The 24,168-nt window shown below is 37.7% G+C and overlaps 2 protein-coding genes across 3 annotated transcripts; one reads left to right on the plus strand and one right to left on the minus strand.

Annotated features, from left to right (window-relative positions):
- Window positions 1-3,293: 3,293 nt before the first annotated feature.
- POLR2K (RNA polymerase II, I and III subunit K) lies at window positions 3,294-6,748 on the minus strand. The gene is made up of 4 exons (XM_023726041.1): window positions 6,649-6,748; window positions 5,821-5,890; window positions 5,393-5,485; window positions 3,294-4,745 (listed from the first exon to the last, which is right to left on the minus strand). Exons 2-4 carry the CDS (start codon window positions 5,879-5,881, stop codon window positions 4,723-4,725), a joined length of 177 nt encoding a protein of 58 aa, XP_023581809.1. The 5' UTR covers window positions 5,882-5,890; window positions 6,649-6,748; the 3' UTR covers window positions 3,294-4,722.
- Window positions 6,749-11,360: 4,612 nt separating this feature from the next.
- Window positions 11,361-23,422, plus strand: FBXO43 (F-box protein 43). Of its 2 annotated transcripts, none has more exons than XM_004370734.3 (5): window positions 11,361-12,053; window positions 14,469-15,949; window positions 18,385-18,487; window positions 22,412-22,615; window positions 22,721-23,422. In XM_004370734.3, exons 1-5 carry the CDS (start codon window positions 12,051-12,053, stop codon window positions 22,967-22,969), a joined length of 2,040 nt encoding a protein of 679 aa, XP_004370791.1. In that variant the 5' UTR covers window positions 11,361-12,050; the 3' UTR covers window positions 22,970-23,422. The 2 variants fall into 2 exon arrangements, with proteins under 2 accessions (XP_004370791.1, XP_004370792.1); XM_004370735.3 differs by having other exon boundaries at window positions 11,361-12,100; window positions 22,721-23,225.
- The last annotated feature ends 746 nt before the right edge of the window (window positions 23,423-24,168 follow it).

The raw sequence follows: 24,168 nt of genomic DNA on the forward strand, positions 1-24,168 counted from the left end.
CTGTCTCACTGCTCACTTCTGTCTTTTAATATCTCAAGAGATTGCCTCAGGACACAATCCAGTCTTGTAGATCCAGTCTTGCCTTACTAACACAACTGCCACCCATCCTCCCTCATTAACATCATAGAGGCAGGATTTACAACATATAGGAAAATCACACAGTACCAGGAATCATGGCCTAGCCAAACTGATACACACATTTTTGGGGGGACATAATTCAAACCATGACAGTCTACTTCGCTAGGAGGTTTTCCTTCAGCAAGACTGCCCTTTCAGAGTCTGGTCAAGTATCAGACCTCTGCAGAAAAATAGGTTGCTCTGTCAGCTTCTCCTCCATATATCTGCTGGCTTTGACTTGGGGATAGAATATAGATGACAGTTCAACTTTAGGATGAAACCCACCTGAGAAATTAGATTGTGGCTTTCACATGACACCACACCTGCAGGGCCCACCATGATGAATGTCTCTTATCACAAGAATAGCCTTAAGGATGGAAGTTTCAGGAACGCAAGATGAACTTTTTAATTACTGGTGCTGCCCAGAATAGAATGGGTTGCCTTTGGGGAATTTGTCCAAAGAGGCTGGAGGATCTTTGATGGGAGAGACTTAAGCATCTAGTGGGATTAAAATGGATTACATAGAATTTAAGGTATCTTTCAACCTTGCTATTTTGTGATTTAAATAAAACATAGTTATAATAAAAAAATCTGACAGGCTAGAGCCACCTCTTAAGACATAATCTAATGAATTTCACTCTGAAAACTGTTTTAACATTTCTCTGAGAATTGTTCGAAAATTCCCACCTCACCCCCGTCCCCCTTTTTTTTTTTTTTGGTGGGACATACATTCTCAAGATTACAAATGTTAATTCTCAGGTTCCAAAAAGCAAATTATACAATTTATATGCCCTCTTTAAAATTCTTCCACATCTATTTGCAGTTTTTATCTATGATTAGGTAAATCTTCCATATTATGTCTGTAGCTGGATTTAATCTCTACTCCATCATCCTGACCCACATCCATTTCCCACATTTCCTAATCAGTTTATCAATAATACCTCTAGTGCAAACTGCTATGAATTCACTAGTTTCACAGAAACCTGGGCATCTCCCACCAAGGCACGTTCTTTCCAGCATCCAGAGGGCCGAGCGCCCCCTGCAGCCGGAGACCGAACGGAAATAGCATCCTTTAGCCGTAGCAACGGTTTCTATGTACAGCACAGCCCCTGACAGCGGCGGGTTCAGGGCCTGGCCCCGATGCCGGAGCTCTACAGACAACCCGCAACGGTCACGAGGCACCTTAAAGCCCTTCTTCTGAAATCGCTTGCCACCCCCTGGCTCTAGAAACCAGGATTTATCGCCGCCAGCAGTTCCTGGGAACCCCAGTGTGGCGACCCCGCCCCAACGACCCCCGTCCCAACATCCGCCTCCGATCCCGGCGGCCTGGAAGAACCCTAGTGTGTTTCCCCAGACCAGGAATGGCCATCCCAAGACGCGCTCCTCTGCCCCCTTTCTATCCGCCGGCCCTCCCCACACCCCCACTCGGGGAAGGAGGGACTGCGATGAGGAGATGTAACTCACTCCTGTTTAGAAAGCATACACAAGCATTCACCTGGTTCTCAGACCCCGCGCGGTGAGGTGGGCACAGCCGCTATGCACTGTACTAAAGGAGTTGCAGGGGCTGAGGGAAACACGGGTCGCCCCGCCCAGGGACCCCAAGGTGACCTGCTGAACAGCCAGGGGGCGGGGACTAGGCCCCTCTGCGGAGTGATTGGCCAGCCCGCGTGCTGCCGTCCCGCTGATTGGCCTTACAAGTCCCAGCTTCACTTCCTTCATCTTCGCTGGTCAGAGGACCATTTGAGGGAAAGTAAGAAGAGTGGGGAGTCCTGGTGGCGCAGTGGTTAAGTGCTGGACTGCTAACTGAAAGGTCTGTGGTTAGAACCCACCAGCCACTCAGAGGGAGAAAAGACCTGGTGATCTGCTCCCATAAAGATTACGGCCTAGGAAACCCTGTGGGGCAGTTCTACTCTGTCATAAAGAGTCACTGAGATGGAACTGACTCTTCAGCATGTAACAAGAGTCGAAGTGTGAGAGCTCCCCTCCCTCCCCTTTGATACATTTCAGATTGAGTTAAGATGCTGTTACTGTTTTGTTATCCTGACTGTTGTATTTTATCTGACAGGTAAATTGATACTCACTCCTACTTAGCTATAGAAACGTAATTAACATTTCATAGTCTACATTGCAACCTAGATGCACGTTCCCCCCTCCCTTTAAACAAGAATAAATGACTTTCGTACTCTTCTATTTTCCTCTTCCTCTTCACGCAGTCAACATTTTCTGATTGCTGATCATGAGTCAGGCACTGTACTAGGTGCTGGGATATAAAGGTGAATGAGACATAAGGCAATTCAGATGAATAAAACAGCAGAGATCATTTGTGAGGAAGTGTACTCCAGTTTTATAATTTCACACTAGTTAAAACAGATGATGAATGCAAAGAACCTAGTGCCTGGCACATAGTAGGGGCTCAATAAATATACTTCTCCCTTTTGTATTTATATCAAAGACATAATAGTCTATCAGCAGGTGCTGGTGTTGGTAAAAATTCTAATGCTCAAAATATATTTATATTGTCATTTCCATTGTCAGTGTCAGAGAATGGATTCAAACTCTAGAATAATCCTCAGGTTACCTTAATAAATTCTTCATGATGGGGAACAGCATCACGCTCGCCAGCCCTTCAAAGTCACTTCACACCTCATTCCAGCCAGCAAACTTTCTTTAAAACTATGTCCTAAATTGAAAACACTCAGCCTACTGAAATGTCACGATTTTACTTCCAGCATAGGAAGAAAAACACTTTTAAGTATCTCAGGGAATGGTTGTAATTCCACATGCACTGCAATTCTTTTTTCACTAATGCTTAACGTTTTATTTTGGTTATAATTATGTATATACTTACGCTGAATAAACAAGCAGGATAAAAAGCAATTCGAAGAAAACAGATTACGTAGGCAGATGAAAATTATCATTTTAGTCTTCATAGAAATAAAAGATATTGCACCCAAGAAACAAGAACAGAAATATTTCTGTGTATATAAAAGAGGGAACAAAGAAAAATAACTAAGCTCATGGAAATTAAAAGTATTATACCAGAAACAAAAAGCCCAATAGAAAGATTAGAAGATAAAGTTGAAGACTTCTCTCACAGAGTACAGGGAAAAAGACGGAAAACAAGAAAAGACGGGAAAAAAAAAAAAAGGTCAAAGAAGTCTAACATTTGATCTGCTAAAAAAAAAAAAAAAAAATTCTAAAAAGAGAAAATTGAAAGTAGGAAATTATTTCAAGAAAATTTCCCAGAATTGAAGGCCTTCGAGTTTCCAGATTGCAAGTGCCACCAAGTGACCAAAGCAGTTGAAGAAAACAGATGCACACCAAGGCACATATTGTAAAAATTTAGAACACCGACAAAATTCTCAAGGTTTCCAGAAAGAAAATGGCTCACATACAAGGGATTAGAAGTAATCCTAACTGGTTTCCCTGCTGCCACTTCTGTCCCTACACAGTCCATTCTCACCTAACAGCCGAGTGATTTTTAAATCTTAAACCAATTCTCCCGCTTACTCCCCCCAGTGGCTTCCTACCATGAGGCCTTAAGTGAGCGGACCCTTGCCTACCTCTGCAACCTCATCTCCTCCAACTCTCCCTTCATGAGGTTCCAGTCACATGGCCTTCATTCTGAGGTGGTAACAAGACAAGCTCATGTTCCACCCTAGAGCCCTTACATTCTTTCCTCTATTTCAGGAATGCTCCTTCCCCTTGTTTTCCTGTGGCTGGGTGGATCGTTCAGCCCTCTGCTCAAAACCACTCCTCTTTGACTAATTTTCAACGTAAAACTCATTCTACGAAGGGTAGGCATGTGTGTGTATATGTGTATGTGAAAAGGAGGTAACTTGTTTATCTCCTCAGCCATCTCTATTTTATTCTTCCTTAGGGCTGTTCATTTCTGATTTAATCTGCTATATTTGAATTTTTCATAATTTCAATCTCTGAAGTTGTCTCCAAGGACTGTTAACTCCACATATTGACCATCATACTTCCTCTGCTTTGACAGTGAAACGGAAGTTAGAAAAAACAATGAGAACTGCCCAGATAATGAGTTAATAAGTGGTTAAGACTAAATCTGAACCACCCTCATTCAGTGCTTTTTCTAATCAGTGGGTCCACAGTCATGGGTAAGCAATTTATTAGGAGACAAGTTATATGCAAATTTTAAGCTCAAATTTCTGATTTCTGATTTTTACATTTATAGAGCACTAGTCAAAAGAGGAACCCTGGTGGCGCAGTGGTTAAGAGCTTGGCTGCTAACGAAACGGTCAGCAGGTCGAATCCACTCCAGAAACCTGCGTTTTTAACAAGGTTCTAGATAATTCTAGGTTTTGATTAAAAGTTTGTGGAAGCAGTTTTAACCTTCATTGTGTGTCAGATTTAATGTACAATAAAATTAAATTGTATGTCATACAATTGAATGAAAAATAATTTATTTGCACAAGGTATTAACAAATACCGAAATACAGTATGGTTTTAAAAACTAAGTAAAATGAAATCATATGTATATAGTGGGATTCATGAAGTATGCTATTCCAAAAGCTATACAACAACGTGAAACATTAATGGTGAATCCAAACATAAGTGAAGACATTCCTCTGAATTCACGTTTCATCGAGCATCAAAAACCACCACTATTTAACTGAGTTAAGGACAAAAAAAGTATTTAAAAATTATATGAAACTTCCAAGTCACCTTCTCATTGTAATAGTTTGTTATATTTAATTTGAAATGCAAAAAAAAAAATAGAATTAACTATTTACTATGAGAATTCATGATAAACTAAAAAAAATTTCAATTTTAATTAGTCCTTCTTCCATGATACAAAAGGCTGATGCATCAAAAAACACTGAAGCATTGCTAAAGGTGATAACTTGTTGATTTCTAAAAAATTATTAGTTACCACATAACAATTTACCCTCAGTCTCTGGGCTAACTTGTAGGCTGTACTTCTTCCATTAGGTAGTATAAACAATACTTGTTATTTCTCCTTGTATAATCCAGTTTTGTCCATAATTTCAAGATCAAGAATGTAATACAGAACCCCTGAAAAATAAACTCATGAGAACCAAAATCAACTAGTACTTGACTATTTACAGCCTATACACTGGGATATTGGTCCATGGAAATACTAATTATGTTTTTTTTTGTTTTTTTTTTTTTTAGTGTTCTTCTAAAAGTTACTACCATATTTACCAGAAAGTAGTCTTTGATTATCAACCCAAGCATTAGTCTTCATTTCCTCCTACTTCATACTTAGAAAGCATAGTTAAAAAGATACATCTTTTAGTCCTTTTCTTGTACATTATTCTGTATCCACATTCTCTGCATCTGATTGGATCCCTGGATTTTATTTCATTTTCTGTGTGACATTCTGGAAAAGAAAACATTATTTATTCAATGTCAAAAAAAGAAAACACTACAGACAAGCACGTTATCTTAATTATATTTTTCACCCAAAGCACGAAAATATACTAAATCTCAAGGGTATTTTAATATTACCAAATATATGACGGGGGACAGAAAAGACTTGTGGGCAATGCACTTTTTTCCAGTAGAGAAAATTAAATCTTAATGAGATTTCTGTATAGTTGCAATAGTGTTTTACTATATAACCTTAAAGATCAGTGACTCATTTATGCAAACAATAAATATAATCACTTTCAAAAAAGTTAAAATACTCTCATTTTATGTAAGTGCTACTCTTACCTCCGCAGATATATATCATTGGCTGCTGTTTTGGGGGTTGCACGTCCTTCTGGATGTCCATTGTTAGTTCCTGAAATCACAGACTCATATACTGAATATCTCAAATAGGCTTCTCACAAATCCATCCAGGCCCCATTTTTCTCAAGAAAATCTAAAATGGTCCCAATCCCTTATCTGTAGTTTTTTTCCAGCACTAAAGGTAGGTCTAAAGGATGAAAAAAATGTATTGAGCATTACTCCAAATCGGATATAATAATAAATACCTTATACGTGTCATTTCATTATATTATTCACAACAGTCCTAGGGGATATCACTCCTATTTTACAGATAAAGAAACCAAGGCTTAGAGACGTTTGCCCAGGGTTACTTGGCTAGTAAGAAGCAGAGGAATTCAGGTTTGCCTTCAAAGCTCGGGTTCTCATTTAACTTAAATACAAGTTCTATTTTTCCAAAGCTTAGTAAAATACGGCCAAAAAATTATATACTTCAACAGGGGAACATGCTAACCAAAGACAAAGGAAGAAAAATGAAGTAACTCCCCAACAGCCGTGGAGTCAATTCCAACTCATAGCGACCCTGCAGGACAGAGAAGAACTGCTCCATAGGGATTCCAAGGAGCGGCTGGTGGATTTGAACTGCCGACCTTTGGTTAGCAGCCGAGCTCTTAACCACTGCGCCACCGGGCTCCCCTAAACAGCTAGGCAAAGGACTGACCCCAGCCTCTCTCAACCCTATCTCGATACCCGCACCTTTTTAGTCGCCAGTATGTTCCCGGTTTTGACCTAAATATCCACTCCCAAACTCTAATTCTTCATTTTCCTACCTACCAAGTAAGAAGATCTTACTCCGCGCTTCAAAACAGCAACCAGTTCGTGGCTGAGTCGTTGTCAATTTCCGGCGCTTTGCTGTGACGCGAGAGGTGGCGTATACGCCCTTTCCGTCCAGGGCGTGGCTGAGCAACCAGGACTGAGATTAGGTAGTAAAGTCAGGATTTTTGTATATTAGACTCTGTGGAGTTAAGTGTCTGTTCTGCCCTACCCGTTCGCTCCCTACCCCACCCTGAGCTAGTTTCATTTGCAAATCGAAAGTTTGTTTTTCTGACTGATGAAGTCATTTGAAAATGAGAACTTTTTCATGAGATATCCCTGGCAGCCGCAGTAGTTAAGAGCTTGGCTGCTAAGGAAAAATCAGCCGTTAGAATCCACCCAGCCGTTACTTGGAAACCCTAGGGGCCAGTTCTGCTCTGCCCTACGCTCCACGGCAAGGGTTTTTTAGAGGGTTAGAAGAGAAACCGAGATGACAGAAGATCCGTGGAATCCTAGGCTAGCTAGCCATTACTCGGACGAACATAAAAGGAATTGCATTCCACCACTTCAAGTAGAAAAACACTTTCCAGATTATATTTTGAAATCTTGCAGGTTTAATTCGTGTTTTAGGGCAGTGGGGTAGCTGCCTCCTCTCCTTTGCACTATTTTGTTTTGGGTTTTCCACCCTTTTTCTCCTCTGCTAGATCATCAAGGCGATTCTGACTCACGGTGACTCTCAGAAGTAGATCGCCACATCTTTCTTCATAGGTGCCTTTGGTTGGACTCAAACCTCCAACCTTTCATTTAGCAGCCGAGCACTGTAAGGTTGCACCTCCCAAGAACTTTACTATGATTCAAATTTATATGTAGTCTCTCTGGAGGAACCCCAGAAAGCACGGCCCCCGGACTCACTGTCAACCTAGAACTAAAACAATTCCCGAGGCCAACTCTTCAGACAAAGATTAGACTGGACTATGGGACATAAAAGGATACTCATGAAGACTGCGCTTCTTAGCTCAAGTAGATACATGAGACTAAACGGGCATCTTCTGTCTGGAGGTGAGATGAGAAGGCAGAGAGGGTCAGAAGCTGGTTGAACGGATGTGGGAAATCAGGTGGAAAGGAGGAGTGTGCTGTCACAGTATAGGGAGAACAGTTAGGGTCACGTAACAACGTACATATACATTTTTGTATGAGAGACTAGAATTGTAAACTTTCGCTTAAAGTACAATAATAAAAAAACTATGTAGTCTCAAATTCTCACATACACATAAACATGAAAATCGTCATTATTTATTTCTATTTTATAGATAAAGAACTAGAGCTAGGCTCAGAGAAGTTAAAAACCTTGTCAATGAGCCCCACAGCATCCCAAACCATGGGGAAGTTTTTAAAGAGGGCTTTGTATATTTTAATTACAAATCCATTATCAGATGTGTGTTTATCAAAGATCAGTTGACTATATTTGTGTGGGTCTATTCCTGGCTCTCTATTCTGTTCCATTGATCTATTTGTCTATTCTTTCACAAATATGGTAAATCTTGAAGTGGGGTAGTGTCAGTAGGGTATTGTCAGTCCTCCCTCTTTTTTTTTTTTTCTTCAGAATTGTGTTGGCTATTCTGGATCTCTTGCCTTTCCATATAAACTTTAGAGTCAGTTTGTGTATACCCACAAAATAATTTTTGGGGGTTTTAACTAGGATTGTGTTGAATTTATAAATCAGGTTTTTCATTGATCTTCACTTAAGTATATAGCTGCATAGCTCGAATGTCATGGTGATTGCAAAAGTCTTCCATTATGTTTTACTGGATGAACCCTAAAAGAGGCACTAGATCTTTTGGAAAGCAAGTGGGTTTTAGAATTCTGAGGTCAATGATGAGATAATACTCAACCCAAGGAAAGGAAGCAAACAAGCAAATAATGTGATGCATAAAGAATGTGAAAATGTAGCTCAGTGGTTTAAATCTGGATTATATAAGTAAAACTCAGGGCAAGCTACATGTAACCACATGTCTTTTTCCTTTTTTTTTTTGGAGGGGGCGGGGAATGAAAGTGATTCTTCCTTGAAAGATAGAAGGGAGTTATATGTTTCTTTCACTCCTTAACAGTAATAAAATATCTATAGAAAAATAAATTAACTGTAGAAAGATGAAAACAACAATGTTTAAATAGCGTGTGTGTTTGTGTGGATTTTATTTAATCACAGGCTAAATTCCCTGCTCTGCTTACATTGGCAAGGATGAAGGTGGGAAGCAGACATTAAAACAAATAAGTAAATAATACGATATTTTAAAAGGTGATAAATTACATGGAGAAAAACACAGCCAAGGAGGGGTGCAAATGCTGAGGTCAGATGGGGAATGGCTGTAGGCTATAGTAGAGGTTTGAAGAGCTAGGGAGGGCACTGACTACCTGGGAATATGTATGGAGGGGAGGGGGCTTCAGAGAGATGCTAAGTCTTGAAGAATGTGTAATTCACCAACTGCATACCTTCAACTACTTACCTTAAGTCCCACAGGTATCTCCAATTTACCAACCCCACACTGGATTTATCTTATTTTCTCTCAAACTGGTAGTCTTCACCCTCTCATCTTCTGCCCCATGTAGTTAATTTTGTCTACTGAATATGTCAATCCTGGTTTTTCTCCACCACCACTATCTTTCAGAGTAACATAGTAGCCTCCTAACTGGTTTCCTTGCAGCCACCCTCACCTTTCTTCATTCTGTCCTCCATTCTGATGCCATTTAGAAATGCTCAAAATGCTCTGAATTGCCCAGAGGATAAGATTTAGACTTTTAGCATACATCTAAAACCCTCCATGACTTGGCCTCTTCCCCTTCTCAAAAATTGTTCTTGCCGCTTCTTAAAACAGGCCTTATTTTCTAGCTATAACAAATTATTTACAGTCTTCCTAATGTGTTTAAGTGTCCTGCTCTTGCACATATTTTTTTTAAGTTTGGAATACCCTATTGTCTACCTGAAGTTAGCTCTGCCCTCTCTTCCCAGGTAGGGATAGTTGGTCCCTCCTTCCTTTGTGCCAGTGCTATACCTCTATTATAGCACTTATACCAATGAGCCTCTTTAGAGCCGTAAATGTGCCTTCCTCATCTTTGTATTCACAGTACCTAACCCAGAATCCACTCAAAGGCAATGGGTTTGTTTTTTTTAACCAGTACTTGACACATTAAAAACCAGTTGCCTTCTAGTCGACTCTGACTCATGGCGACCCCATGTGTGTCAGAGTAGAGCTGTACTCCACACGTTTTCAATGGCTGATTTTCCAGAAGTCGATTGCCAGGCCCTTCTTTCCAGGTGCCTCTGGATGGACTCAAACCTCCAGCCTTTTGGTTAGCAGGGAGCTCTTAACCCAGGGACTCCATAATACAGAACACCAGAGTCCAAATTTAAATATGACTAGACAACACTTTAACCAAAGTCACTTACCTGTGTTAATCACTGATAGATCTCTGGTTCTTAGAGTAGTGCCTGGCATATAATAACCAAACCAAAAAACCAAACCTCTTGCGATGGAGTGGATTCCGACTCATAGCGACCCTCCCGGACAGAGTAGAACAGCCCCATAGGGTTTCCAGGGAGAGGCTGGTGGATTCAAGCAGCCAAGCTTTTAACCACTGAGCTACCAGGAGCCCAATAAATACTTGAATGAAAATTAGGTGTTTTTTTTTTAAATATTTTTTCAACTATTTGGCATGAGGGTATTTGGGTGTTTGACATGCCCCAAATTTTATGTTTGTAAACAGTGAACACATTTCACTTCATTTTTATTATTAACTTTTCCCTTAATACAAAATCAATATGTGTTCATTGTAGAAAGATGAGAAAATATAGATAAAAAGACAAGACTGAAGAACAAAGATAATCCTGCCCCGATATTTAGGGATAAATAAATAATTTTCCCAGCACTGTCAACCAAAGTATATTTTCCCAGGATCTTTGAATAGAAAAAAAACCATTAAGTGTTTGGCCTGGAGAAAACTTGGAAAGAATGACATTTTTTTTTGTGTGTGTACTCTGAATAATCTGGAGAAATATCAGAAAATATAACAAATTTCTCAGCTTCCTTTAAGATTTAATTAGATGCTGTAACTGCGTTATTCAAACCTTTCAAACATTATCCTGTGTATAGCCATAATTTTAATTTAAAAGGAGTTATTTGGTTTTGTAACCATATTTTTACACTTAGTATCTCAGGAAACATTTTCAAATGAATATTCTTCTAAATTATTTTTAATGACATCCCACTGTAGGACACACTTGCCTTTCTAAATAGGCATCCCAAAGTTTGCGGTTTAGGTGAAGCGGAAGGAGGAAGAGCCTTTCAAATTAGGAAGCCCCCGACTGGACGGCAACAGTTTAGGTTTGGTTTTGAGCTGTGCTTAGGTTGTAGGCGTAAGTGCTGGGGCGGAAGCGGTGCAAAGGGAGAGAAAGAAGAGGAAGAGAGAGAGAGAAAGAGACCTCCCCCCGCAAAGGCGAGGGCTGGGGTCTGCGGGTCGCGGGGCGGACGGCAGGGGCGCCGCGGAGCAGGAAGAAGGGGCGGCGCGGGCGGGGCGGCGCGTAGCGGTTGCTCAGGGCGGGCAGTTCAAACCGTAGAAGGGAGACGCGGCGGCCCCACGCGAACCTGGCGTGTGGGTTGCCACAGCCCGCATCCCTAGGGGCGAGGCCGTGGCTCCTCCCTAGCACACCCAGCAGCTGCTGCGGCTCTCTCCCTCCCCTCCGCCTCAGCGCCCCACTGGGTGCTGCCAATCTCCAGGTGGGAAGGAGCGGGGGACCCCAGATGGGCGCCCCCTAGTGTGCCTCTGGGCGTCCCCCGGCTCCGCGCCCCACTTTGTTTTTCAGGTGCTGGGGCTAGAGAGTCGCCCTGAAGCCGTTCACTTCTTATCTCCCTCTGTTTCAGGTGATTCTGACCCATCCTTTGCCTCTCCGCGGCTGAGCCCCGCTCCAACCTGGTCTGGGGAAGGTCCGGAAGGGGACGAACAATTGACGCCCTGGTGAGACCGTTAGCCGCCTCACCCCACAGATAACACCTCGGGACAGTAAATGACAGCGCTGCAGCTCATACTGTATGGTCAGAAATCCAAATTTGGGAAGCTTATTCATTTTCAGGACTAGCCGGAGGAAACAAGGATATTAAAAATACTGTTGTCTGAAGGCTGAAGGAAATTCACAATGATTTAGGCCTTTTCAAGTGTTAGAAATAATCTGTGAAGCATGCATGTACTTTATGTACCCTTCACATTTTAGCACTCCACGTGCCGCTGCTGCACGTTTCAATTAATCGTTCAAACTAAAGTTTTTCTCTTTAAGTGGTTATTACTTTGGCATGAATTTTAAAGGAGGGATGAGAGATTTTCTTGTTTGGACGCCTACCTACCTTTGACATCTAAGAGCTCAACATTTACTGATGGTAAGATTTTCCACTTTAACCAATTAAGGAAATTTGGTTTTAATACAGTTAAATAATAAGTCTTTCAATCTCTAATAAGTACTTTTTTTTTTTTTTAAAGAGCACTGTAGAGATAAGTGTTCTGAATCCTTTATCAGGGGCTTGGTTTTAAAAAAAAATGAATATCCAAGAGGCATGTTTGATCCATCAGTGAACGCTGAATCAGCAAAATTAAGTCAGCATGCATTCCAGAGCATGAGTAATTTTAAAATAACATTTTGAGGAAGATTGAAGGGGTAGTAGAAAAAAGAAAGTGATGACAAAAGCACGTTGAAGGTACCTTCAAATGTGTAGATGAACAGAAAGAAATTAGAAAGTTTTTGTATGTTTGTTCAAGCCTAGGCCCTGGTGGCCTATGGTTTTCCAGATAGGCAGTATCTACACCCCTACAGCGTTGTATATAACGATTTGCCTCTTCAGTTTCCCAAATTCTAGTAAGGTTAGACACCTAGTGGTCAAGCAGCAGAATAGTTAAATCTTTAAAAACTTTTTAAAAGGGCTGTTTAACCTAGTTTCCCCAAATTACTTGAGTGAAAACTGTTATTTGATAGAATGAGTCTCACAGATGGAGAAAGCAATTCATAGGTAGAGGTGTAATTTGAACACACATTTAATTTAATATTCTGAAAACAAACATTGTTTAAAAATTTTATATATGCATTTATAATTTTATAATACAAATTATAGAAAGCAAAGTTGAATAATCTTGGCACTTAAGGATGTGCATAAGATAGCAGTGATTCTCAAAGTCTAGGTGTAGATAAGAAGGGGGCATGTATGGGATTTATTAAAAAGATGTATAGGTTGAAAGGATTGAAAAACACTGACTTAGATACGTTGCCCAGTAAAAATGATCTTCTAATGATCATGCCATAAAGAATTAATTTTGTTTTACAATTACAGTAGCAATTTGTTTAAAAAAAAAGAGATATTTGCTCATATACTTAATTGATGTAACTTAGGGATAAATAAATTATTTTCCCAGAACTGTCAACTAAAGTATATTTTCCCAGGATCTTTGAGTATAAAAAAATCATGAAGTGTTTGGCCTGGAGAAAACTTTGAAAGAATAACAACTTTTTTGGTGTACTCTGAATAATCTGGAGAAATATCAGAAAATATAACAAGTTTCTCATCTTAGCTTCCTTTAAGATTTAATGAGAATTATTAAAAAGAAGGAATAAAGTATTTCCTTAGCATCATTCCTTACTCTCACATTATTACTGAGTAACATTTCTTCTTTAAGTAATTTTTGAATTCTTTATTTGAAATTTCAATAATATCATAAAGGGTGTGTTGCCCACAAGTAGTTGCCTATTATCTGTGAACTCAAGGCTGCAACCGGACCTTATGTCTCAAAATAATTAATGAGACACGAATGGTTATAACACGCCTAGTTTGAAATGACCCTGTATCAATGGTGCAAGGGTTCATTTTGGATGACTCAAGAAGAATATGTAAGTAATTTATCAATGAGTCAAAGAGACTTTGTAAAGGTATGAATTTGAGAATTCAGGCCTATGCTACAAGTATGAGCAGCATTATCTTGGAATTGCTCATCCTAATTGCAGTTAGAGTGGCAGCACTTTTTATTCGACACAGTTTAAAAAGTGGCATGTAGCTTTTGAACAAATTACTGTGTTTTTGGTGAACATTTACACATTACATTAGGTTCCCATTTAGCAATTTCTATACATATTGTTCAGTGACATTGATTACATTTTTCACAATGTGTCAACATTCTCCTTATTTCCACTCTAGTTGTTCCATTCCATTAATCTAATTTCCCTGCCCCTCCCCCTTACCTTCTAATCTTTCCTTTAGGGTACATGTTGACTGTTGGGTCTCATATAGATAATTTTTTCAAAGAGCTCAGTATTCACTGGTAATATTGTTTATTTTATGAACCAATCTGTTATTTAGCTGAAAGGCGACCTTTGGGATTGGTTTCAGATCCAAATATAAAGGGTATCCCAGGGCGACAGTCTCAGGGGTTCCTCTAGTCTCTACTGGTCCAGTAAGTCTGGCCTTTTAAAAGAATTTGAATTTTGTTCTACATTTTCCTCCCATTCTAAGACCATCTATTGTGTCCCTGGTCAGAATGGTTGGTAGTGATAGTGGGGCACCATCTAGTTCTTCTGGTCTCAGGATAGATGAGGACGCAGTTCGTGTGGGCTGTTAGTCCTGTAGAGTAGTTTCTTCTTTGATCTTTTAGTTTTTATGATGCCATGATGTTGTTTTAAGTAGTATACGTATCAGTATATTGTGGAGTAAAATTTTCTATTATCTGTAGACCTATTACAAATAATGTATTTTGGTGTAACCTGCCTGCTTACTCCTTCCAAAGGAAGACTAAAACTTGTTTTCACTTTGTAGAAACAGATTTTGAAGATGGAAAGGCACTCAATTCAAGCTAGCACTGGAGCAGGAAATGAGGTAGACTCTCCCACTGTGAATTTGAAGTACTCCAGCTTCAGAGACTTTTGTCCCACGTCTTCACTTCAAGATAGTGGCTATAGTGAGTTAGTAAAATCTTGCAGATTTGATAATGCAGATAAAGAATTTTTTGGAAAGAAAGAAGGAGGCTCAACATTAATCCATGAACACCCTGAAACTTCAAGTCTGGGCTTAACACATCCTTTAGAGTCTCCCACTCAAAAAAAGAGATTTATCTTCCCTTGGAAGGAGAAGGAGAAAACCCCAGAACTTTGTGAAACTCCTAAAGTCAGTGGAAAAAAATTTTTACTGCGCAGGAAGTTGAATCTATCTTTTGCTCTTCTACAGGGGGAATCTGAATCACAAAATAGTTCTCTAGAAAGTAGTGTAAGCCAAGTTCTCAATGTAGAAAAAAATATTCCAAGCAGTGCTTCAGGGTTCCCAAGGCAAAATAATTTTAGTCCTTTAGTTACCAGCACTTTAAAAACAGAAGAAGCTACTTCCAGCAGTCAAAAATTGAGACTTAATTTTTCACAACAAAAGACTTCCACAATAGATGATTCCAAAGGTGACTGTAGCCTATTTGAAGTTGAATGTATATCTCCAATTCAGGGCAATAGTTTTAAAGACTCTATGACACATGACTTCAGTGATAGCAGTTTAAGTGTTAATGATGAGAATACATATCCTGAACTTCTGGGCTCTGTTAGTGGAACAACTTGTGGAACAGATGAAGACATATTTGTGACTCCAATAAGTAGTCTTGTTGCAAACATTAAATTTAATGCAAGTAAAACACTTTCTCCTTCAACTGAAGTGAGAGGTAATGCTTCAACACCTGAAGACAGTGGTTTTAATTCACTTAGCTTGGATAAATCAGAAGATTCCCTCTCTGACCAGGAGGGTTCTTTTCAAGAACTGCTTCAGAAACATAAGGGAATTCTCAAAGTAGGAGACACCATAAGAAAGTCAAGGCGTCTTGGAAGGTCGAGAAGGCTGTCCACCCTTCGGGAACAAGGCTCACAATCAGAGACAGAAGAAGAAAAGCAGATTAAACACTCTAACTCTGAAAGCAAATCAGCAGCTGCTTCAGACATCTCAGAGAGTCAGCTGAGCTGCGATAGTAAGAGTGGGGACTTGATTTTAAGCTTTAAGAATTTATCAAATACCCCAGCTCTGCAATTAGTACATGAGCTCATCATGAACAGCAAAAGGAAAAGATTCCAGCAAAACGATGCACATGAATTCCTAGATGAAAGGGATGGGGAGAAAATAGCTGTACTGCAGTGTGTGCTTGCAGGACTGATCGGCAAGAAAATGGGTATAGAAAAACTGGATATATTAACAGAATTAAAATACAGACACTTAAAGCATATTCTTGCTATGGTTTTAGAGTCCTTGACTGCAGAAAGCCTATGCAGGTAAGAAATAAAATGTGCTTATGAAGTAAAACTTCCTTTTATCATTTTTTTTAAGTTGGAAAGTTTTTCTAGGAAGTAGGAAGTTTTCTATGACTTGTTTTGTTTTTTCAATCCTTGGTTGTCCTACGGTTTTCAAAGGCAGCTTAGGTGAACTAGAGCTTGCTGATATAGTTCCTTCTATTTAAAAATCTGTTTTAGAAGCAACAATATAGTCTTTTTTTGAATAGTTAAAATTCATATCATTATTATGATCACTTGGAAAGAGAGTTCCTAAAAATTGAACTTTAAATTTTCATAATGGTAAGCCGTGTTCCATGGAAGTCGCTTAACGATGTATTTAATTGTTCACATTCTATTGTCAGATTGCAAATCATATTGAAGTTATGACACTTGGTCAGTAGTAAGTAATGTAAAGCATTATGGTTACTGAGAAATGGCAGCCTACAGAGGATACCATGGAGTTATTTAATCTAAATTCTAGAATCCAAGGACAAGGATTAATTTTCATTTAAAGAGTTTGGTCTTTTGAGAGACCAAGGAAATACGAATTCTTTCATTGGTAGCACAGAAATGGAAGTTAATTAATTAGGGGAATTTCAAGAAATTAGAAACTGAAGAATTTTCTGTTTAAAGAAATTTCAGAGTATTGTGTGCTGATACATAAAGAGAAACTAAGTCAGACATTGAGGAGTATTGAAGGTGGGAACTTGGGTTGCAAAGATTAAAATGAGACTGTGGTCATAGTGGTGATTTTGAGGAGTTGCAGGACTATCAGAAAACAAGACCCTTAGGAATGCCATGACTGGGAAGGAGGGAAACCATGTGGAACCGGATTTCTGCAAGGTGATGGTTGCAGAAGAACATGCAGGAGAGTTAGTGAATCTCTTTCTTGACAAGTGTATGTCAAGAGTGGTTCGTAAAGTCCTTGCTATATTTATGGCCACGACTTCTGTTGTTAACATACTTCTTCACCTCCATAAATTAATTGTAGGCTATAGAAGAAAACTGTAGAATTTCATAGCTAAAAGTCTTCTGAGGTATCTAGTCCAATGGCATATTTTGCAGATGAGGAAACAGCCCAAGAGAAGTGAAGTGACCTGCTGAAAGTCCCTTAAGTTTTGAGGCCTTTCAGAGTAGACTTGATGTGGAATGTGTTGGATGTACACCATGCTGGATTAAAAAATAGATTAGTGCACCATCTCTATGTGCTTTCTAAAAATGTTCAAAGGAGATAAATTATTTGTTTAAAAATTAAGAAAATGGCTAAGATAGAGAAATGTTATTTTTATATGCTGGAGTACTTGGATACAGACCAGTTAAAAATAAAAACTTAGATGACACTTTTGTGTGCCCCCTTGTGTGAGCAATTGATACTCAGTCATATTTCAGTAATTATGTTTCCTGCTCATCCCTCCAAATTTATAGTATTTGTACTGCATAATGTATGTATAATGTCAGCCGTGCTTATTCTTGATAAGGTGAGAAATGACAGTTGAAATGAGCTGTGGCAAACACCCAATTATATAGGTCATTTCTTCCCCATCAGTGGGTGACATTCTGCCTGTTCCTCTTCTTCTGTTTGATTATAAGGCACATTTATTGATTAGAGATAGGCAATGGCAACCGAAACAGTTATGGAGCCGGAAGAATAGTAGTGTCGACAACTCAATCATTACCTGGGACCTTCCACAAAAAGTGACTTTTTCCTCAAACCTTCTCCTGACTTTCTTATTCCCTTTGAGTGATTTGTTAAGTTAGAGTAATAAAAAAGACCCGATTAACAGATGGGGTAGTTGAAGAGTCACTTTTTCTTTAATAATTAATATAATCAATGTTACTTGTAAATAAGTAATCACTGGACCTAAGTTGTGTTTTTCTTTAGTTGTTTCATTCTCATAAATGCTGGTTTTTATAAAATAGAAAAATTTTGGTGCCGCCCATAATAATATTTATTATGTGACACCTAATACTTCCAGTGAAGGATTAATTGTTCTATGTAATCGAAATGACAGAGATTTTAAAAATATGATAATAGGAGAAATTGATAAAACTTCTTGCACTACAGATGATAATCATTTGCAGCATATTATGTTCCAAATTTTTAAACTCAGTGCCACATTTGAAGTTAAATTCTCTTAAGCAGTCTCCCTTGGACACATATTGGCTTTATATGAAACTGTTTTTCCCTTAACCATTCCTAAGATAGTCACCTATCAACATAATGCCTGCTTATTTTTAATATTTTAATGGGAATTGTTTCATACGGTGAATCAAAATATAAAACAATATTGGCCAAGTCATATTTTAAATGTAAATTTAGGTTTAAATGTACTTTCCTAAATCTTTAAAACAAATTTTTCTTATTAATTACCATGCACAAAACATGTTAATTTTGTAGAATATATGCAATATAAGGACTGATCTTTTTGTTTTAGTGTTTGGAGAGTAAGCAGAAATTGGCGTGAAATTGTTATTCAAGACAAAAAAGCAAATCGGAGGAGAAAATTTTATGTCACACAATTGAAAACAGATTCTGAGGTAATGTGTATACTACTTTTCTAAAATGGTTTTGTATTAATACTTATAATCCAATATTGCAGAACAACCTGATTTGGTGTTCCTGCTATATTTTTTACCTTTTCCAATAAGCAAGCATTCACTCATAAACTCTTTACTTTTCCAAAATTCCATTTTCAGTCCATTAGTGGAGTAGGCTATCTAGTATCAAGAACATCGTGCTGGGATTTTATTGCTCTTTAAGCGTATGTGCTGTTAGCAGCGTTTGAATACCAGTGATAAGCTGGATCCTATTCATAAGTAGATATGCTTACAGCATTTTTCCCCAGGCTTTTGAGTGGATATTATGTGGCCAGTAACTGTGCTAATTGCTGAGATTACAATGGTGAATGTTTCTGACATGGTCCCTGCTCTCTTGGAGCTCATAGAATCATGGGTGAAAACAAGCAAACAGGTAATTACAATGCAGCTGTGCCCAGGGTTCTACAGGAACACTTAAAAAGGGGTGTTTCACTAATACTTGGGAATGAAGAGATGGCTTCTGAGAAAAAAGTGCAATCTAAGCTGAGACCTGAATAACCCATTTGGAATTAGCCAAGTGAAGAGGACAGAGTAGAGTGTTTCAGAAGAGGGAATAGCATATATGATGCCTGGAGGTGAGTGTGGACATGGCAGATTGTACTTGTGAATCATCATAAACTTGTACTTCATCAGAGATTTGAGGTCCAGCTTTGAAGTTACAATAAAAGTCCTGTAGAAGCTGATTACGGTTATTTTTCCTAAGGACGCAGCTTTGTGTAGCAGGCATCTGATGAGCTATGGCACCTATATTTGATTGTAGATTCAACATTTCGACCTTTCTTAGGCGTTGGTGCCAAAAGAAACTCTGAGACTGAACTCTTTTATTCTCATTTTAATAAAAAGTATATAACAACATACTATAAATAAATTTCTAATTTGACTAAATACAATAATTAAGAGGAGCATGGCATAAACAAATATGAACACCTAGGTATAGACTGGTGGGTTCTCACTACAATGAACTATTAGGGACTGTTGTTTACTAAAATTTTGTCCTTCCTTTCTACTTTGAAGAAAAATTGTACCTTCTCACCTGTGATGTTACCTTAGAACTATTCTCAGCTCCTGCCTACTTACTGCTGTAGCCGCTGGCTATGGGGGCTTAGGATAGTGAGGATGTTCACTGGCCTTCTGAACATGTTTTTCAGTGCTGCCCTACATGCTAGGGACAAACTTACAAAACCATTTTCTTTTAAGCAAGCACCTATTCATTTTAAACTCTTAGCTCCATATACTCCTTACCTCTTGTAAGGAAGGGACGTTTGGTTGTGTTGGTAACCTCTCCGATTATTCTAGATAAAATATTGTATCCTCACATTCTGGCCACCACTTTTTTTTTTTTTTTTTTTTTTGGTTTCTTAAAGGATAATACTTTTTTCCTTATTTGAATTTTTAAAAAATTGTTTGCTTTTTAATTATTTTCAGAGCAATACAAATAATCGCTTAAAAAGTCAAATTGCACTGGAGCCTTATAATGAAACCCACCACTCTCCTGCCTCATCCCTTCTTGCTCTAAATTCTTGCTCCATCAAGGCAATCATTTTCACCTCTAGTTGGGTTTTCTGGTATTTACCTCCGTATGTCTAAATAACAGACTTACACTGCTATTTCTTGATATTTTTTCTATAGAAGGATTAGGTTAGCTCTCTAACCCGTCAGTACCACTACCATGACCTACCTACTTCCTCTCTGAATTCCTTTTTCCCTTTCTCTTGTCTCAAGAATGTAATTATACACTATTTGGTGCTAAATCAGAATTAGGTGCTGACATCATTAAGCTTGGGTTGAGATTGTTTTTCCAAGCTGTATGATGTAGTACATTAGGATTATACTTTCTTTCTTGTGTAACTTTTTTTCCCCAGAGTTGATAATTGTCCAGTTTTTTCTTTCTTTTTGTTTAATGTTTCTCTATACAGATCCCTGATTCATCCCCTATAAGTCCAAACAAATCAAGTATTCTATCAGTTCTTTCTTTTCCTCAAAGACATCCTTCCTGGTGCTCTCTACCCTCCTATTCTGAAATGGACTGATTGCTTTATACTGAACTGCTCTAATGCATCATTAGTCAAAACAAAAAAATTATGAAACAAAGTTGTTTGTTTGATTGTTTTCCTCATCCTTGTATAGTGTCACCAAAAGTGCCTTATTTGTGAAAATTAGAAGGCATAAATCAGGTATGTGTAATAGGATTTCATTTTTATCTGTTTGCTTTGGAACAATGAGAATGTGGTATTAGAATTGAAATACCACGCCCTATCCATTGGATTTCTTAATTTACTGTATTCTTCACTGTTTTCTTATATTCATGGAAATGAACAATTACAGGGTAACTCTACTTTCACATTTCAGTATTTTGTGGTTCTGTGATGATGCCTATGTTTTGAAACATTTTGGCACTCATGAACATGTACTTTTGTTGACTGCTTTGCCTCTTATTGTTCAGAAATAGTAGACCATGTTTTTAAGCAATGCGAGGACAGCGATTAGACTTTTATTTACCTGGCACATATTAGATGTTTATAAATATTTGTTGAATGAATGAATGTTTCTCCTGTGGCTAAAATTTGCTTCAACAACATATCTTTGTTCATTTTTTTTTGGTGCATGCACAATCACCATATTTACCAACTGCACTGAAATCCAGTGGCCATTTTCCTTTTAGTGTGCTGTTGTGTCGTGTGCTTTGTGGCCTAGGCTGAAAATCATTTCATACACATGTAATTTTAAAGAGGTATATTGAGTCCTTGAATGAGTTAAATGGGTTCACCTGTATTTGTTCTAATTTTTGAAAACCAATATGCATCCATTACACTCGCACATACAGTTTTAAACTGTTAACCACATACTTTTTCGGGACCAGCTAACCTCATTTCCTATACTTCTTTACTATAATTTCTCATGTTTTAGCTCTCCCACAGTTAGCAGTCAGTTATGGCAAAGGGAAACTATCAAGGGGGAGGAAGCACAATTATAGTTGGACAGATGAGGAAATCCACCTGTAGTATATTTTACTTTGTTAATTGATTAAGAATGCCAATTTGTTAAAAAAAAATTGTACTATTTTTTCCCATTACAATCCTTAGCAAAAAAATAGAAGGCTTGTAAGGATAGCTTGTTGAAAATATTTCTTGACTGAATATTTGAGTAATTTGGGAATCTAGTTCCAATGAGAGAGATTGTTTTTTCTCCTTTTAAGATATCAAAGCTGTTTAAAACTTAACTATAAAAATGAATCAGTACCAGGTATTTGCAAAAACCAGCCAAAGAAATTGGGATTTATGGTCAAACCAGGCCTATTGTTTTTCTGACATGTAAGGTAAGAAACCTTCAAAAAATTCCATGATATCCCATAGCAAACTTTAAAAAGATTTACCTCTTTTTAAACCTTAACTTAAAACAAGGGTTGGATAACAAGTTTGTAGGCCAAATACAGTACATTGCCTGTGTTTTAAAATAAAGTTTTATTAGAACACAGACCTGCTCTTTCATTTATGTGTTTTCTATGGCTGTTTTTGCTACAACAGCAGGGTTGAGTAACTGTGACTATATGGCCCAGAATACCTAAAATATTTACTATCTGGCCCTTTTTGAAAAAGTTGGCCAACATGTGGCTTAAATTAAATGGAAACATGACCAATCATGCAAACTTGAAGCTAGCATTTATTGTTCTTATTTTTTTCTTTTTATACTTCTTTGACTTTGAAGTATTAGGTGAGAAAAAAATTTTTTTTTTTTTTCCTAAAAAGTACTGGTTAGGGAGATAGTTGTAACAGGGTGAAACCACTTCTAAATATGTAAGTCCATGTGTATCAGAAAGCTATCCTGGAACTTTTTTGATATTGTACCCCTCATCTTTTACCACAGGGGGCTATATTAAATGTTGAGGATGCTGCAACTCGGCTCAACCTTTTAAATCGATCAGCTTTAAGATCTGTGCAAGCACAGGCTAGGACACCAGGTTCTCAGAAAGAACAAGTTCCAACATTATCTCCTTGGGGAGAAGTTTTGACACCTATAGCAAGCTCTTCTGTTACTCCCCTAAGTAGTAAGCAGGAAGAATATGTTAAGGTGGGTATTTCTCATACTTTATTAGAAGTAAGTATTTACAGAATTTGAAATCAAGTGATTCTCTATATGAAACTGGAAGATTTAGTACATATGCTTTTACTGCAGGTTGCCAAAACACTTTTTATCGATGAAGCATTAAAACCTTGCCCAAGGTGCCAATCCCCTGCTAAGTACCAGCCATATAAGAAAAGGGGACTGTGTAGCCGTACAACCTGTGGTTTTGACTTTTGTGTGTTATGTTTGTGTGCTTATCATGGGTCTGAAGAATGTAGTAGAGGAGCAGCAAAGCCAAGGAATAGAAAAGATACTCTTCCAGGAAGTGCCCAGAGTAAGCGGAATTTAAAACGCCTCTAAAGAAACTTTAAATATAAAGAAGCACTCCCCTTATGCAATGTTTTATTTGTCTGACGTAAAATTATGAGTATTTTGAAAACATGCAAACCTTCCCATTAATGACAGATGATGATTTATTTCCTATTTTGTATATATTATAATATATGTCATTGTATGTTTTCTTTAAAGTGATGAGTTTTGGAAAATTTTTATTTTACTGTCCTTTTAACCCATTTTACTAACTTAGTTTTTTTGAATAAAGAATTTTCAATGTTGTCATATGTATTTTACTGTTTCATGTAACATTTTAAATGTGTACATTTCACCACTGTGTGTTGAAATGTTTCTCAATCATTTTTTAAAAATAGTTTTCCAAATAATATTTTAAAATTTGAATTTGAGACCACTGAGTTTATAAATTTGGGAAATTACTTGACTCAAATGAGATATAAATAAAATTCAGTTTTCAGAAGTTCTATTGAATTTACTCTGTAATTTCAATCTTTGTCTTAACTTAATGAGTGACACATTTGGGTAGACTTCTGGTTAAATAAAATTTACTTAATGTTGATAACTAAGAAGACGTAAAAAGTATATTATGGGAAGTATGTGGTTATTCACAATGGAAGCCTTAGTTTATAAACTCCTAAAAGTCACATGTTTCAAATAACTATTTTGTAAAACTCCAGACCTATAGTTAGAGATTTCACTTATTTAATATAGCCTGGGTATTAATATTTTGACAAATTTGGGCTGATTGGGAAGGATAGTTTATTTTTTAATAAGAAAATATACTGAAGTTATTTATAATGTACCTCTTTCCGAAAATGATTTGAAGTTGCATGTTCCATTTACAGGACAGCAGCAAGGAAGAGATAAGTTCTATTGTTGAACAAATTACTAAAACCAGGGGAAAGTTTGAAAATAGTTTAATAATTTTTTATTTGTGTTTAAGTAAGTGATGTGTATATATATCTGTGTAAATACTATACACACAGATTTAAAATGTAGGTCTTCCTGTACACTATCTTAATAAAACAATTTAAGTGTGAATTCATATAGATATATTTTGAAAAATCTGCCTAAAATTTTAACTTGTCCCTTAACTAGCTATCAAATTTTGCTTACTAAATGTTAAATTTATAGCCTTCCTAATTCCACAAGGAGCCCTGATGGTGCAGTCATTAAGAGCTACGGCAAGCTATGGCTGCTAACCAAAA

This window comes from Trichechus manatus, unplaced genomic scaffold (genome assembly GCF_000243295.1).
Source record: "Trichechus manatus latirostris isolate Lorelei unplaced genomic scaffold, TriManLat1.0 scaffold00009, whole genome shotgun sequence".
Lineage (NCBI taxonomy): Eukaryota > Metazoa > Chordata > Mammalia > Sirenia > Trichechidae > Trichechus > Trichechus manatus.

Excerpts from the sequence above, each read along its gene's own strand:
- POLR2K (XM_023726041.1), bottom strand. The coding sequence starts at position 5,881 with ATGGACATCCAGAAGGACGTGCAACCCCCAAAACAGCAGCCAATGATA. Across the intron at positions 5,486-5,820 it reads AATGATATATATCTGCGGAG|AATGTCACACAGAAAATGAA; the intron begins GTAAGAGTAGCA and ends TTTCTTTTCCAG. Across the intron at positions 4,746-5,392 it reads CAAGAAAAGGACTAAAAGAT|TGGTGGTTTTTGATGCTCGA; the intron begins GTATCTTTTTAA and ends TCAGTTAAATAG.
- FBXO43 (XM_004370734.3), top strand. Across the intron at positions 15,950-18,384 it reads ACTGCAGAAAGCCTATGCAG|TGTTTGGAGAGTAAGCAGAA; the intron begins GTAAGAAATAAA and ends TTTTTGTTTTAG. Across the intron at positions 18,488-22,411 it reads AATTGAAAACAGATTCTGAG|GGGGCTATATTAAATGTTGA; the intron begins GTAATGTGTATA and ends CTTTTACCACAG.